Source organism: Centroberyx gerrardi, chromosome 14 (genome assembly GCF_048128805.1).
Source record: "Centroberyx gerrardi isolate f3 chromosome 14, fCenGer3.hap1.cur.20231027, whole genome shotgun sequence".
NCBI classification, from domain to species: Eukaryota; Metazoa; Chordata; class Actinopteri; order Beryciformes; family Berycidae; genus Centroberyx; species Centroberyx gerrardi.
This window is the reverse complement of record NC_136010.1, coordinates 12,162,334-12,177,634: the sequence shown is the minus strand read 5'-3', so window position 1 is coordinate 12,177,634 and position 15,301 is coordinate 12,162,334. Positions and strand designations below refer to the sequence as shown.

General features: G+C 41.1%; 1 protein-coding gene across 1 annotated transcript; it reads right to left on the bottom strand.

The window, feature by feature from the left end:
* Positions 1-7,516: 7,516 nt before the first annotated feature.
* copz1 (COPI coat complex subunit zeta 1) lies at positions 7,517-12,651 on the bottom strand. The gene is made up of 9 exons (XM_071905830.2): positions 12,533-12,651; positions 11,923-11,991; positions 10,187-10,268; positions 10,004-10,095; positions 9,373-9,428; positions 9,193-9,270; positions 9,015-9,066; positions 8,881-8,919; positions 7,517-8,178 (listed from the first exon to the last, which is right to left on the bottom strand). Exons 1-9 carry the CDS (start codon positions 12,548-12,550, stop codon positions 8,131-8,133), a joined length of 534 nt encoding a protein of 177 aa, XP_071761931.1. The 5' UTR covers positions 12,551-12,651; the 3' UTR covers positions 7,517-8,130.
* Positions 12,652-15,301: the final 2,650 nt, after the last annotated feature.

Sequence of the window (15,301 nt, the reverse complement as noted above, 5' to 3'; positions counted from 1 at the left end):
AAATGGGTGGTGGGGTGAACATGTGAAAAAGGCCATAAGCTTGACTGAAACTCAACTTTGTGAATACATGGTAACAGCTGCGTCATGGAGCTCTCCGTTACTGGCACACCTATTTCTGAGTTTCTAATATTCAATACAGCCCAAGACTGTCAAAGGACATGAGTTGAAAAGCAAATGAAACGTGATTAAACAGTGATTTGAAGAAGAAGTTGTTGAATTCAATCTCAACTGTGACTGGACCAAGTAGTCAGGGGCATTTGGAGTTTGCAATTTCAATTCAAATCCACACTGAATCTTCTTCTGCAATAAGAAAAATATGAAGTAGTAGCACACTCACAAAGAGACTAGAAGGAGGCCCAGAGGCTGCTGGGTGCGAGGGCTCCTTACCCTGCCATCCACTCCTATGCTGAGGGTTGGCGATCTGGAGATGTATTGTACACAGATCCAGCTCAGTTGTGCAGGACCTCGTTGCTGAGATTTATTTGGCCCAAGAGTCATCCACATTCCCCTTGACAGGATGGACACCCCGGCGCCCTGCCGACTGTGTAAAAATCACTTTCCAACGGAGACGCGTTTAGCCTCGACAGATACATTAACATGCCATGGCCTTACGCCACCCCATTAATCTACAGCTTGTTGGGACATGTTGGGACTAAGCTGCCTCTCCAAGGAACAGACAACCAGCCAAGACACGGGTCCCTGAGAGAGTGCCACCCCAGACTTCAGCTCTACAGGCCTGTTTACTTACTTCACTAGGAAATCTTAAGGGATTCTCAGAGATCTAATAGTCTGCCAAAAGGAGAAGTCTGCTGAGAGGAATAGCTCATCCAATTTCATAGGTTATGTATTTGTTTCTGTTCCTTAATGGTAGGCAGGGAGACACTGCAATTAAAGCTTAATATAGCTTAGGCCTAGCCATTAGCATCAACCAGGGATTATATAGACCTAGTCATTGGCATCAAATAGTTAAGTTATGGCAGACGAATCTAAGCCGAAGCTTCATTTGCAGTTTCCCCTGACCAAGAACAAGTGGGGGAATACTTGGACCAATATCGATATTCAACTGCTGAATGGATTCTGGCACAAGTCTCTTCATTTTACGACTCTGAAAAGACTCAAGTGAGGTAGGTGATTTAGTGAAGCAGCAGCCAAACTGCAGTCAATTCCATCAAATATACAGTATAGATGAAGCCATTTTTTAATCAATATTTACAGTCATAATATTTTGAATGGGAAAGGTGCATAAATATACCGGTCTTCTGGTTTTAGATTACCTATCCTCCAGTGTAAAGCACCCAGAAGCGCTGGATGCTCACTGCACTGTGGGAGGGGACACTGATCTGGGAAACCACCACCTTTATGAATGTGGTCCATAAAGCAGATACACATGTAGGGAGAGATCAAAATGAGATAATGTTTCTCTGGTATGAGTTCATCAAAACATAGGACTCACAATACTGTAGAAATATATCTGCTAAGAAGAGCACTACTTATAATGCAATTCACTGCTCCAACAAAGAGCTACTATTACATATTAAAGACAGTACACACAACGCACAGCAACAGACATAAATACGTGCAACATAAGATGTGTTGTCATGAAAACAAAAGCATACAAGTGGAGTATATGTCTATAGAAAAGACTTCACTGAACTGGTTAACTGTACAGGTATGTGTGTCACAAACTCCTCGAACACACCACTGAAGGATCCATCATTCTTCTTCAGAGGGATCATGTTTTTTTTCAGATGTAAAACCTGTTTTCTTTCTCTTACGTGGCACATTGTCAGAGGGCATTCAATGTAACCCCAAGTTTTCAAGTTCATGAGCAGGTCTCTTACGAAATTACGCAATCCCACTTGACAAGGAGAGTCCAGGGCTTTCCTCTGTCTCTTCATTTTCCAGCAATTTTCCACTTGAGCAGACGGCTCTAAGTGTGAAGTGAAAGAGTAAGGAGAGGGATTTGATATCCAAGGGAAATGGCGCATGAATTCACCGGGGTTGATAGACAGGGCAGGGGCAACCTTGCTATTTACCCTTAGAGATTTCCATGGGTCAAGGCTGTTACGGGGCCGCATTCTTGCTCTTCTTGATCTCTGCAGGATAGACTGTCAGGCTGATGAAGAGATAGGCTGCAGATAGATGATGGCGCTGCACGAACACCGGGCTGCGGTGAGCAGATACAGTAGTCAGACGTCAAAGTGACTTTGGCAGTTTGCTGCTGTTGATCAGCTATGCGATACAGTGATTTACTCTCTGTCATTTAAGGTCTTCTGACCCCTTATGAGTCATATGAAAACCCGCTGATCATGAGAGCTGTGGAATGAGAGGAGACAGAAGACAGCTGTGCAGTTCAGGTGCAGACCGTCGTTTAGACAAATCGACATTCACGTTCATACGTTCATCTAGTCATCCTCACAGTGGCAGAAAAACCTCAGATCAGAGGCAGGAAGATATAAATATAATGAGATGCACACATGCACAGTCATACACACTCTCTTTCTCTTTCTTTCTCTCTCAAGATGTACAGGACAACTGAACAGAAAATGAGATGCAATACAATGTAGCTTTAAAGTCTCACTGCCTGACTGTAGCACATAAAATTGCTCTCCTTGAGTTTGTGTATTTTGTAAACTATTCAAAGCTTGTTCTGGATAGACACCTAGCCATGGGCTTTCTTTTTATCCTATCATACTGTTTCTCTGTTCTTCCTCTGTGCTCTCCAGAAGCTCTCTTCTCCTCTCATGACGTCAGGACTATTATACACCAGCGCCACCTCCCTTCAGGGATAAGATTTTACGATTGCAACCTGACACCATTTCTGTGTCCTATAAGCGACAGAGCTGTAACTCACTTCAAAGGCAGCAGGCATCAAATCACAGTGCACCCATAAATTAGCCTGTCAAGTCTTGGCCAATGAGAAGGCGGCATTAAATCTCAGCTGTCACGCTGGCGGCCAATGGAAAGACGATGGCGGTAAATCTGTCAGGGCTGCGTCTGTTAACGGCGTTGTGGTGTGGTTGGGGAATCCATGGGGAGGGAGGGGAGAAAGTGAGAGAGAGAAAGAGTAGATGACAGAGGGAGGAGGGAATGAACTGAGGGTTCAGAGGCATGCCACAGAATAAAATGCTTTTCGTTTTCATTCTTTGGCCCCGATAAAAATCACACACACTCAAACTGTAGTAAAATGGTGTAGGGCATGTGGAGGAATTTTCGGAGCAAAACAAGACTAAACACGGCCACAAAAGAGGAGAAACATATGTCCCCCTGAGGGATGCAATGGGAGTTGAATAACACCAGGAGAAACACTCATAAAGCTTTACGGCCAGCATGGCTGTGTCTGATGTTGACTGTCTACAGTGAAAATGAGTGATGGCTATTCTTTAGTGCTCTCTTGCATCATCGCTAGTCCCAAACTTAGTGTTGACTGTTTGATAACAGCAGTAACCCAGTAACCTCTGACTGTCATGAAACAGCACAATCAGTGGGCAGTGGCAGGCGCCGTGCTACAGGCTGCCCTCGGGATTACAGTCTGACCGTCGAGGAAGTTCTGGGGGGGTTGTGGGGGTTAGCGGAGCCCAACCGCTGACCAGATGTGCCCCAGTTGTGCAGCTCCAGAGGAGGACAACTGGTTGGTAAACTTGCCGCTGCGGCACAGCAGGTTCTGGGCTGGAGGAGTTTGTTCTGCTGCTAAATCACAGCGAAAGACACGGCATGGCCCCGCTCCGTCTAAGCTTGATCACCACACTCTCTAAATTGAGAGGAGGATGTTCGCATACAGAGTGCATCACTATCACTCGGCTAAAGCATGCTCTCAGTGAAGAGTAATGGACTGCATTGGTCCAAGAGAACTGTGGGGAAAACAGCAGAGGAAAAACACATCAGGTAGAATATTTCCTCCATTAACAATGCCCTTGGTGATGCACTTTCATTATCCTATCAAAGTTGAACATTTTCATGTAATAAATCTTACAGGCATCATAAAATAACTGGTTCTGCAAAGGCAATGCTATTCCAATGCAAAGAAAAAAGCTTTCCCTCAACAAAGCCCTACAATTTTCTCACCAAATTGTAATGACACCCAATAAACCAGACACATTTGTGGTGACATTTTTATCTTACATCAACAAAAAAAATTAAACATTAGCATCAGAATTTACAGTCATCTTATGTCATTACTATGAATACTTTTTTTTTTTTCTTCAGAAACATAAATAGCATGTTGAGTTATGGCAGAGGCAGGCAAAAGTGCAATGGTGGAGGTGTTGTTTTTGGCTGGCTTTTCCTGGAGCGGCCATGATTCTCTATTCTATGGGAATCCATAAACAGGCCCAGTGAGGGCAACCACGGTCATAAAGCACGTCAGGCTGCCAAGATGCTGTTGAGGCAAAGGGACCAGCCCCAGGCCCATACCTCCTCCACTCTGCCTGCACGCACACACACACACACACACACACACACACACACACACACACACACACTTTGAGCAGCCTTTATCGACCCATTTCAAAAATCCAATGTTTATAATGATTCCATGCATTTGACATTGGTTTAGTTTATTTTGAAAACCGAGTCAATGCAGCTTAACAATATGCCAGCCTTTCAAGCACACAAAGAAAAGGCTGGTTTCACAGACACTGACTGATCGTAAGGCTAAAATGTTCTTTTCCATGGAGGTCTCTTTTCCATGAACCATCTTTGTCTAGGTCTAGGCTTAATCTTCATCTGTGAAAGCAATCTTTAGAGCTAAAATAGCCTTGTTAATTTTAATACAGTGGGTCATGAAATATCATGTGGGTCTTGCCCTTTGTCCTGCTCAAACAATAATTAAGGCACTTTGTTTAATATGTTGGCTGTATTGGTTCCAACACACTGTCATTGTTTTCCCCTGTGTTGTTTCTCTTCACCAGGGCAAGCCATTGGATGGGTGCTCAGGCCCATTGACTATGACATAAAGACTCTGTAAGCTTGCAGATGATGATAATTTATTGACTCTTACTCACACACTCCACACACACACACACACAAAAGAGGGAGAGAGAGTGAGCGAGGGAGACTCTTTCACTGTATGCATCGATCAATTACAGGGCTCTAGCCCACACGTCTCTGACAATTTTACTGCATGTTATGTACAGCATGTCAAGCCATGGCGTTTCAGACTGTTATACTCATTCCTGTATAATTAATATAAATTACCTCTTTGGTTTTTTACGATGGTGCAACTGTAATTAGCGGATGAAAGCAAGTCATTGAGCGCCCGATGGTGCTGCTGGGCTATCTAGATGAAAAGTGAGGGTCTGGACAGGCACCTTGGGTGGGATCCATTTTAACCCTATCTCTTCCCCGCCGTGCCCTCGCTGGGATCTCATCTAATCACATTTACTGCTGTCTACTTCTGCTAACCTCGTCCTCTTTAACCTTCATGTTACCCCTCCTCACTGAAACCACACACTGAGACAGAAAGCGGTTCTCATTATACCAGCAAACTGGCGCGATAACAGTAAACTGGTGTGATAATGGAGTCCATTTATAATGATTACCTTTCTCTACTCCCTGCTCTTTCTATAGTTAAACGCTTAGCAAGTAGCGCCAACATAGCCTCCATTCATGCTATCTCTGCAGCCATAAAGAGCCACAGATTCACAGGCTGAATCAAACTGGAGCAAAGCCAAGACAATAGGTCCATAGGTCAGAGCCAATAACAGTTTCATTGACTACACTCCTCTCTATTACGTGAAAACATCAACCCACATGCATGCACACAAGCACACACACATACTGTTGTCCTGTCTCATATCCACTGCGATCTGCGTATAGTAAACTGTGATTGATGTATAACAGACATGCATCAAGCACATTGTATTGGTGATTAAAGCGATTCTGTGTCTGAATGTTTGTTTTAGCTTTTACCTATGCTTTATTTTCCAGTATTGCTAACCATTTTAGCCCAGAAAAATGCATCAGTATCCCCAGAAACCCACCCTACATGCTACCTTACATGGTACCATACGCACTTTTTTCAATTCTCAATGGAGCTGTAAGCCTGTGTGACGCCATTAAGGTCCTGTGGCCTAGAATAACATATTAAAACATAAAAATTCAGTAGTGTTCTCCTTTTAAAAGACAGAAATATTGGGAGGTATGCCTGCAAAAAAGCTTCATGACATTTCCTGGACACTTATTTCCAAAGTGCCTTATAATACTATGCCTGCATAATTTTTTTTTCCAAACACAGGTGGACCCAGCGAGAATCAAACCTCAAACTTTGTTACTGCTGTGTTCCACCCTACATAATTGTGATTGAGATAATCACCTCACATCAAAGATAAATATTTTCAGAAAGTGGAATAATCAAAAAGATTTAACAATTGCCAATGGAAGAGGTATGGAATTTCCCATACTGCAAATAAAAGGGTGCAATGGTTAAATCTACCTTCTTCATTCTGACATTATTACCAGTAACATGTGTGATCTACTTCCACTGACTGCTCCAGGCCATAGACAGCTCAACATGCAGAGCATTCCCTTTATCTGCCTCTCCCTTTGATATCTGAGCCAAATCATTAGACTTAGAGACAACAGAGAGATATGGAAAAAAAATGGGTTAAAGTCACGATGTACCCCAAACACTGAAACGGCCACAGACATGTCTGCTGACCCTGGCCAGCAGACATGCCACAGCATGCAAAGTAGTTCCAGGGATAAGGCGTCTGAGGGTGAGAAGGACAAGGAGGGGAGAAGGCTACGGAGGAGTCATGGGCTTAGACGAGGCCTGCTGCCACAATATGGTTCACATTAGGCATGGTGGATCTGTCTGTTGCGCAACACAACGCAAATCTCAGCTTGCAACAAATGCCTTCAAGAGGTCAGCATGAGAACATACGGGGGTACCAAGGTGGAGGAATGCAGATAGATCACCTCTTCTCCTGCGATATGCATCAGGTACCTACATGATGTAGTGCCTATTCTCACATCCATTTCTCTCTGGAGGGTATCCTTCATTTACATAAAAATGAGTGTATGGGGTGTGTGTATGTGTGTGTGTAAATGGGGGTGCATGCACGAAAGCACACAATTCATGATGCACATGTTGGCTCTACAGAGTAGAAATGAATCAAGTATGCTCAGCTTCACATCATCGGCATACAGTACATTATAGGCGCCTATGCAATGGTGCATGGTAAACTCTGATATCTCTTGTGTTTTCTATCAGTGTACCTCAGCCTTGTGCTTCATTGCAGACACCAGGAGATGGAGCCCTTGCTCTAGCTGAGAGTCTCTGGCTACCACTGAGATCTTGAAGAACAAAGAGCGCATGGTACAGCATGGTTCTGGAATAAGGAGACACTTGCTCTTACAACCTGGCTAAATCTGTTGATATAAGCTACAATAGCAAATCATGTTAACAGCATGAATGACAACCTAGCATAAAGTCAATGACCATTCCTCTGTATGTGACCATTCATGAAAAAGATGGTGAAAGAATCAATGTGTTAAGAATAAAACACACAGCAGGTAGTTTTTGTGATATCACAGCTGTTCGAGTATCAATGTCAAGAAACATTTATTCAAAGTATCTGATGATGGATGATCACTGGATAAAACAAATACATGCCTCCACAACCAGTGGTATACTTACAGTACGCCTTATTGTACATGTTTTATCACAATATTCGTATAAATGAAATATGGTATAACAGAATCAGTGCCTCAATACTTGAGTTTGTACAGTAGTCTGGAGGAGATGACAGGGTGCTGTCAAATGGGATAAACTTCTTGTTGTAAGAAAAACATGGAATGTTATCATAGGCTATAATGAGGGTCATCACAATGTTTTACATGGAAAGATACACTTCATCAATAAACACTGAAGTTCTGTAAAGAGAAGACATAGACAGGCTAGACCCAGGAGCTGGAATGTATACCATATCCTATCTTAACCCCAAGCCTGCATAGAAAGGGAAAAACAACTGAAACATAAGAATTCCTTGGAGAGTGACTGGATGAGCCACTGTGATCCTCACAGCCTGGACTGGAGGAGAGGAGTGGAAATCAGAGGAAAAGGAGTATATGGAACAGCGCCATGAAGACTGAACAGTGGCTCATTGGTAGGCTGGTGTCGGAGTGACCCTATCGTAGAAGTGACCACTTGATCTGTTCTTTGGCAGACTGAAGTACCTGTGGAGGAAAACTAGTTTTGAGCAACAACTCCAACAACAAAACACTACATTATTAAATGTATTGCCCGGTACAGTATGGTTTCACTATTTGAGAGAAACCCTGTGGGAGAAAAAAAAAAAAAAAAAAAAAAAAAAAAAAAAAAAAAAAAAAAATCGCTGACACTTTAAAGGAGGTTGAAAGGAACAATATTGATAAATTTTATATATTTTTTTAAAAATTGACCAAAGAAGGGTAAATGAGTGATGTACATGAAGAGAAATATGCAAGATTTAATTAATCATCTTAATTCATTGAATGAAAGGCGAACCATAACCATAAAGCATGGGGAAGGGGGACAGCCATTAATCATGGCCAGAGGAGGGATGGCGGTAGCCTGTCTCAGGCCTCTTAAATGAGAACATTAATCAGGAGGAGCACACACACAGGCAGAGTCATCTAGGAACTAAAAGACAGAACCACCGCTGGCTACCTACCACCTTACCACCAAATAATTAGTAATCATGTACACATGCATAGGAGATAAGGCAATGTGTGACAATCTAGAGGCGAGTGACAGAGTAGGAGTGGAGGAGAATGATGCTATAACAATGCCCTTGTATTCACAAGTTCTATGCTAATGAGTTTCAACAGTCAATAAACTAATGGAGCATTTACACTTTATAGCAGAGAGAAGAGCAAGGCAGGAATGTTTTTTCTTACCTGGGTGACTGTCTGCTCTGTCAAAGGCACATCATCTCCCTACAGGAAGAAACATGGTATGTTTACAGCTAGGACTAGCAAGATTACATTGTGTTTAATGTTTCAGAGGAGAGGAGAGAAGAGGAGAGGCTTACTCTGAGAGCCACACGGTGCACAACTTGTTGCGGGTCACTCTCAAGGATCACCCTGTAGGAGGCAGCAAAGAGACAGGCTTGTAACTGGTATACTGAGAGGAAAAATGCACTAATATATAGTCATTTTAGCCAGAGATAACTTATTGTCAACAGTTTTGAGCAATCAATTCTCGCTTACCCTCCATCTACAATTTCATCCACAGCAAGGAAGAGGCCCTCCATATTCTCCAACAAAGCCCTCCTCTCAACATTCTTCCTGCAAAGTGAGAAAAAATACTTAAGCTTAACTATCTAGTCTTAGACTACAAGATGACTAATTTGGAGTGTAAATAAATACTGCCAAAACTGTACAACTCACCTCAACATCTGACTGAGCGAATCAAAAAGGCAATTTAGAACGGCCATCAACATAAGCTGGAGAGAATAAAAAAAAAACAACAAAAAAAAACACACACTAGAATTTATTCATGGCTAATGAGGCTACATTGTTTTACCTTATGGACAAAGTCAATCAAGAAATAACATGGGTACAATCACTTTTTGATGATGTTCACAGTATTTTCTGTGAAACCTAAGATTTACGTTATTCCTTCCAATTACTGGTGCACCTATACCACTGGCAGTCTCTGCCACTGCAGGCTCTAAACTACTTTTACTTTCCATCTGTGAGGGACACAGATACCAAGAACAGCGTACCAGTATAATGCAATTTGATGATGCATGAAATTATGTTCATCCATTAATTACATTATAAAATTAGATGTCAGAATGCCAAACAGAAACACTTGCCAAATCTGTCATTCCTAAATAGAAAGACAGTTTAGTATGCATTAATAAATAATAAAAATCTGTGTCCTAAAGCCACATAACGTTATTACACTGGATAGTTTGGACATTTTTTTCCCATGACTTTCTTGATTGGCTTATAGTTGAGAGGTACTACTCATAGCCAATATTGGTGTACTACTATATCCTACAACTAAACCTACCTCATTTTCATGTGAACTTCCAATCACATAAAAGAAGAGGTCTATGTTGCTCTTGTAGACAACTGTGAGGCCCTCCAGTAATGCTATCTCACCTAGAAGCACACAAAAACAACCATGCACATTAGCCCTGTATTGAGGGGTAAAAAGTGATTGTTTTTTAATAGTAATCATGCTCTCTCTTACTATCTGTCCGGTGTGTTTTGTTGAATATGTTCTTCTCAAACGCCTTCTGTTCCTTCACTGTAGGGTATGTATCATCATAATACTGTAAATAAATTAAAAATGAAGAAGGAGGCAGTTAACACACAAGTATGGCAGTGTTTTCCATATTTTTTATTTTGCAGATGGGGATGGGACTAATTTTGCTGTTGAGACCTAGCTTTGCTGTTGGGCGAATCCCAGGATCAATTCCAGTAAGTGATGCCGTTTACGACCGAATTTTATTGAGATACTTATATGGACAATTGTGCTGTAACTGTCATTGCAATTGTTATTTTTGTTTTGGATAAGCTGACAATATGGCCAGATTTTCACCAGATTTACATTTTTCAAGATGTGTGGGGCCAATAAAGCAAATAAAAGCAAAATAAACACTGATGATGGTGCAGAGAGTCCGAACATGAATCTGAACTCAACCAATGCAAAACCATGGGGGAAATCTTACCCAAATACCGCGCAGCAAGAAGTGGCTGGGCAAAAACAGGTTCTGATACAATGCCTTCCTTCTTGATGCACAAGGAGGAAGGTATTGTATGACACAAGTCAACTTTGTATGTCTCACAAACGGAGCACTCCAACTCCACCATTTGCCCCGCCGTGTAAGCACTGTTCTCCCTGTCCGTGTGGCACATGCCAGCGCTGCCTCTAGCACACACTGACCAAATTTTGAGATCAGTGATCAAATAAACCCAATAAATATTGTTGTACGAACAGTATCACATTACAGATATCTGTTTTGTATGTGCTCAAGGAGCAAGGCATCACATCTGACCCCCTTTTTGACCAGACGCTTCTTCTGTGGACAAGATTTCTTTCAAGGTTTTACATGGGTCACGCTCAGACTAAAGATGCAACTAAAGCAAATGAAATACAGTAACAATCTGAGGCTATTTGAGTTAGGATGCAGCTTTACATTAAAAAGGTGCTATGTGTAGCATTTTAACATCAATAAATCTTCACCGCATTAATTATGAGACATTTTTTTCAATTAACGTAAACAAGCCAGACAATCGCCAAGAAGATTGGCAGCCTCTATACTATTACTACTGCATTTTGCATTGGGTGCCACCGGATAGGATTTCACAGTATATCTCCTGAATTGCTTTACGACACAAAAGCAGATTGAGCCACTGGAGGTCAAGAGTATGCAGGTTTTCATTCCCACCAAACACTACAGCAGCTGATTTCACTGATTTACACACCTTCAACCAAAGAGGAGGAACTAAATAAACATCAGTGGGTAGTGTTTAGCTGGAATGAAAACCTGCAGACTTTCTTGCAATGGCAGATAGCAGAACAAATGAAAGGCCTATGTAAAAATTACTTCTAACATGTTTATTCTCTTCAGTAAAGTAAAAGAGAAAACCTTTGACCAAAGATGTAAAGATTCTCTTTGCGACAGGAAGCAAATGGATTTTGAGTTGTCTTCATTTTGAGAAACAATAGCACTGCCAAAACCACTGGCGTGAGATACAGGCTACCAATCATCTCAACCATGGTCTCATTTGTTAACAGTAATTATCCCAATGTATCACAATCAATTTGACTATATTGATGGTTAAAACTGCTACACATAGCACATTCAACCTTACATGAAAATTACCATCCTGCAGGTCTAGTAACAAGAAGTTCAGCTAGGAAATGCTTTATCAAAATTAACCAGTCTAAGTTATGTCACTGTTCACTTGCCATAATCATACCTTGGCATAAAGCCTGTCTCCATCGTTGTCCAGAATGAGAACTGCTTTGACAGTGTACAAGGATGGGTCCTGTTAGAGAAACAGACAAATAGAATAATCTTCATTCACACGTGTCGTTACATTACTTTACAAGCCAGTTAACGTTAGCTGATATTAACTAACGTTACATAGGTAAATGTGTGACGTTGGCGTATCACACATCTCTTTCAATGCAGCAAGCCTGTTAGCTAACCAAAGTTAGCTGGCCAAGACAAGTAGTTACTGTCTGTGCCAGACTCAAAAGGTAAACAGACTAATGTCGGATGACTGAAACACAAATAGTCGTCAATATGATTCGAATAATGTTGAAAGTGACAGCTGCTACAGGAAGCCAAAAGAATGAAAACATGAAACTTCCACATCACCCACAAACACACAGTAAGGTAACGTTAGCTAGCTAGTTAGCCAACACAGCTCCTCTAGCTCCAGAGTCAACTCGATAACGTTAGCAGATTTCGCTAGGTTTTGTGAAGCAATGACCATCAGATATTTCTGTGAAATGTTTAGATTGATGTCTTAAACAACGCACATACTATGTTAGATCAATATACGTGACAGCTATTAACATTACCAGTATGGGAGAATCCATCTTCTTTCTGGTTAGCAAGCTAGCTAGCAGGCTACTAGTTTGGGTACGTAGTGCGTAAATGAATGCGGCTCTCTCCCATTGGCTGATGCGTTGTGGCTGTGTACAGTAGCACAGCAGTCCAGAGTTCACACTACAGAAACACACAGACAGGAAATGCATTTTATCTAGGGTGAAAGCGGAAAATATATGGCCAACCATAGAGTGCATTTAAATCTACCAACATTTTGTCACTCCAATATTATTTACACAAAGCTGCTATACAAAAATCATTGTATGGTCTGTAGGGAGTTACAGTGTTCCTTTGGTAGTGACTCAGTAGTGAGTTTTAGTGATCATTTTATAGTACTACAACTCACTACAACTATCCTAACCCCGTTCTGATAATATTTCTGTAATATCCCCATAGGAGCTATCATGTGGGTATATCTGTAGCTATTAAAACTTTATTATAGAATTGCTGTAGTTCTTTTTCGTTGGAGTTAAACAATGTATCAGCCAACTCGTATGGTTACTGTACACCAAACAGTTGAGTTACTTGAGGCTGTTGCTGTTTTCTGTTGCTCTGGCCTGTAACGTAAAATCTCGTATGCCATTTTAGCTTGCTTGGACTCATCAACATCTTTTTAAGGATCCTCCTACAGTTAACCAACCCCAATTATCTTAGTTCCCACTTCTGGGAAGCATTTGGAAACCCAGGCTGATGGGGATTTCCCTCTATCTCACTCCATAAATGACATCACTGTTGGGACTTACTGTAAGATATTTTGGATTTCAGTCTCTTAAATAACACTGGAAAATGTATCCTTTCAAAGGAGAATGGGCTATTGCTATTAGTTCATGATTGCCCTGCAAAAAAATACAAGCCTACAATAACAGTTAACTACTTTAACTTACATTTGCAACAGTGCTGTGGGCAACCATGAAATTTTGCAATGCTGCTCTATGTTTACACAATTCAACCACTAAGATTTCAAAATTACCCTGGAGGATGGAGAGGAAACAGTATGCTGCCTTGAACTGTACAGAAAGGTTAAAATATTCTTACATGTCGTATATGCCGCCTCATCTTACAAGTCTGTTTTGATGTGTCAATTTCTTTATTTTCACATACACAATGCATTGAAATATACAGTATGTAAACTCTATGACAGTGGTGATGACTGGCAGACTTGGCAATGGTGATGAATGTCAGAGATGTTACAATAGTACTCTAAAAACTATATTATGACTTTGTGTTTTTTACTGGATGGTGCATGGCACTGACAGTGCTGGGTTAACATTTTGATTCTCAATGGAGCCACACCAAAGATTTCTTTTAAGTAATTAGCTATAGGAAAATGCATACACTCACATTGTGGTGTACTTTGGATAAAATCTTCCACCAAACGCCAACATATTGCTTAAATGCAAACATTTTAACTGCTGACGGAAAAAGTACAGGAACACAGTGTTTTGCTTTTTAATGGGGAGAATAAACCATGGACGAAGCATAAAACAACCCCCTTTACATTCAGGAGTTCTTTAACTGAACAAGACATAATGTGAGGGAATATCAGAGACGATTGCTTCATTTCTCTTTGACATCCTCTCTGTTCAAGTTCACTAAAAGATTTAAATTATACCTGTCTATAGCTCACAGAGAGTAGAGAGTAGAAGTATTTGAGCAATAGCACAGCAGTAGATGGTCAGGACAAAGTAACAATGTGATAGAATGGGCTGCTCCCCACTCCTCAGCTTATGCCAGAAACCACAGCAGTTAGCAGTTCCCTTCATAAGAACCTAGCGCTGCTTTTATCAGCGTTCAGCAGAGCTTCCGCCACCCAACATCCTCCTTTCCCTGCCTTCACTCTCTGCCTCTGTATAACCCGCCAACCTTGACATCCATGGCTGTACACACATGCACCCAAATACATTAATGTACCCATGTTTGCACACACACACACACACACACACACACACACACACACACACAGAGTTAGGGGGAAATTCTTCTTCTGCACCGCTGATACAATGTGGACAGTTTTTATGTAGAAATACAGCAATGAAAGGGGTGAGACAAAAGTATCAGAAAATAATTAAGAAATGCAATACAATAGAACCGTTATTGTGAAATTTTATCTCAATCTGAAAATCTTAAGATAAGTGAGGTTTCATTGAGACATTCATAACAATGATGCTGCAGGTTCAGGTTCCTCATTTGCTCTTTCTCAGGTATCATTTTTGACCATCATGACCGACATTTCAAGAACAGCAATGGAAATGTTTTCTCCGAATCCCATTTCTGTCTACTGCTGCAGTTGTTCTGAGGAAAATCGTGTGCAACGAAGATGATGATTTTGTGTCATACAAGATATAGATGAGATAGAGATAGATGATAAATACATGATATACAAATTAAATATTGTCCACATTAGGGTTAGACCAGTATGTTGGATTGCTGATATACTGGGCCGATACTGGCCTTTAATTAAAAATATTAAAAATCAGTCAGTCTCATCACCCTTCAGTGGACTATGATGCAGTTTGTATGATTACATATTTATTTTATAATTGATCAATAACACACTGGTCTATGGGAAGCCTTCAACATGAATCGATTCTAATGCAACCTTTTGATCAGATTCCACACAAGTACGCATAAGTATGTTATTACTAGTAGTAGTAGTAGCAGTAGTAGTAGTATTGTTATCATCCTGAGCTTCATTAGAGAGTTTTAGAGTCCCTTGGTCAAAATATTTTTGTAAATTTTTG

Bases quoted from the DNA above. Each gene is read 5' to 3' on its own strand.
- copz1 (XM_071905830.2), bottom strand. The intron at 10,269-11,922 runs GTATGATTATGG...ATTTATTTACAG, and splicing joins GAGACAGGCTTTATGCCAAG to TATTATGATGATACATACCC. The intron at 8,920-9,014 runs GTAAGCCTCTCC...TTCTTCCTGTAG, and splicing joins TGCACCGTGTGGCTCTCAGA to GGAGATGATGTGCCTTTGAC.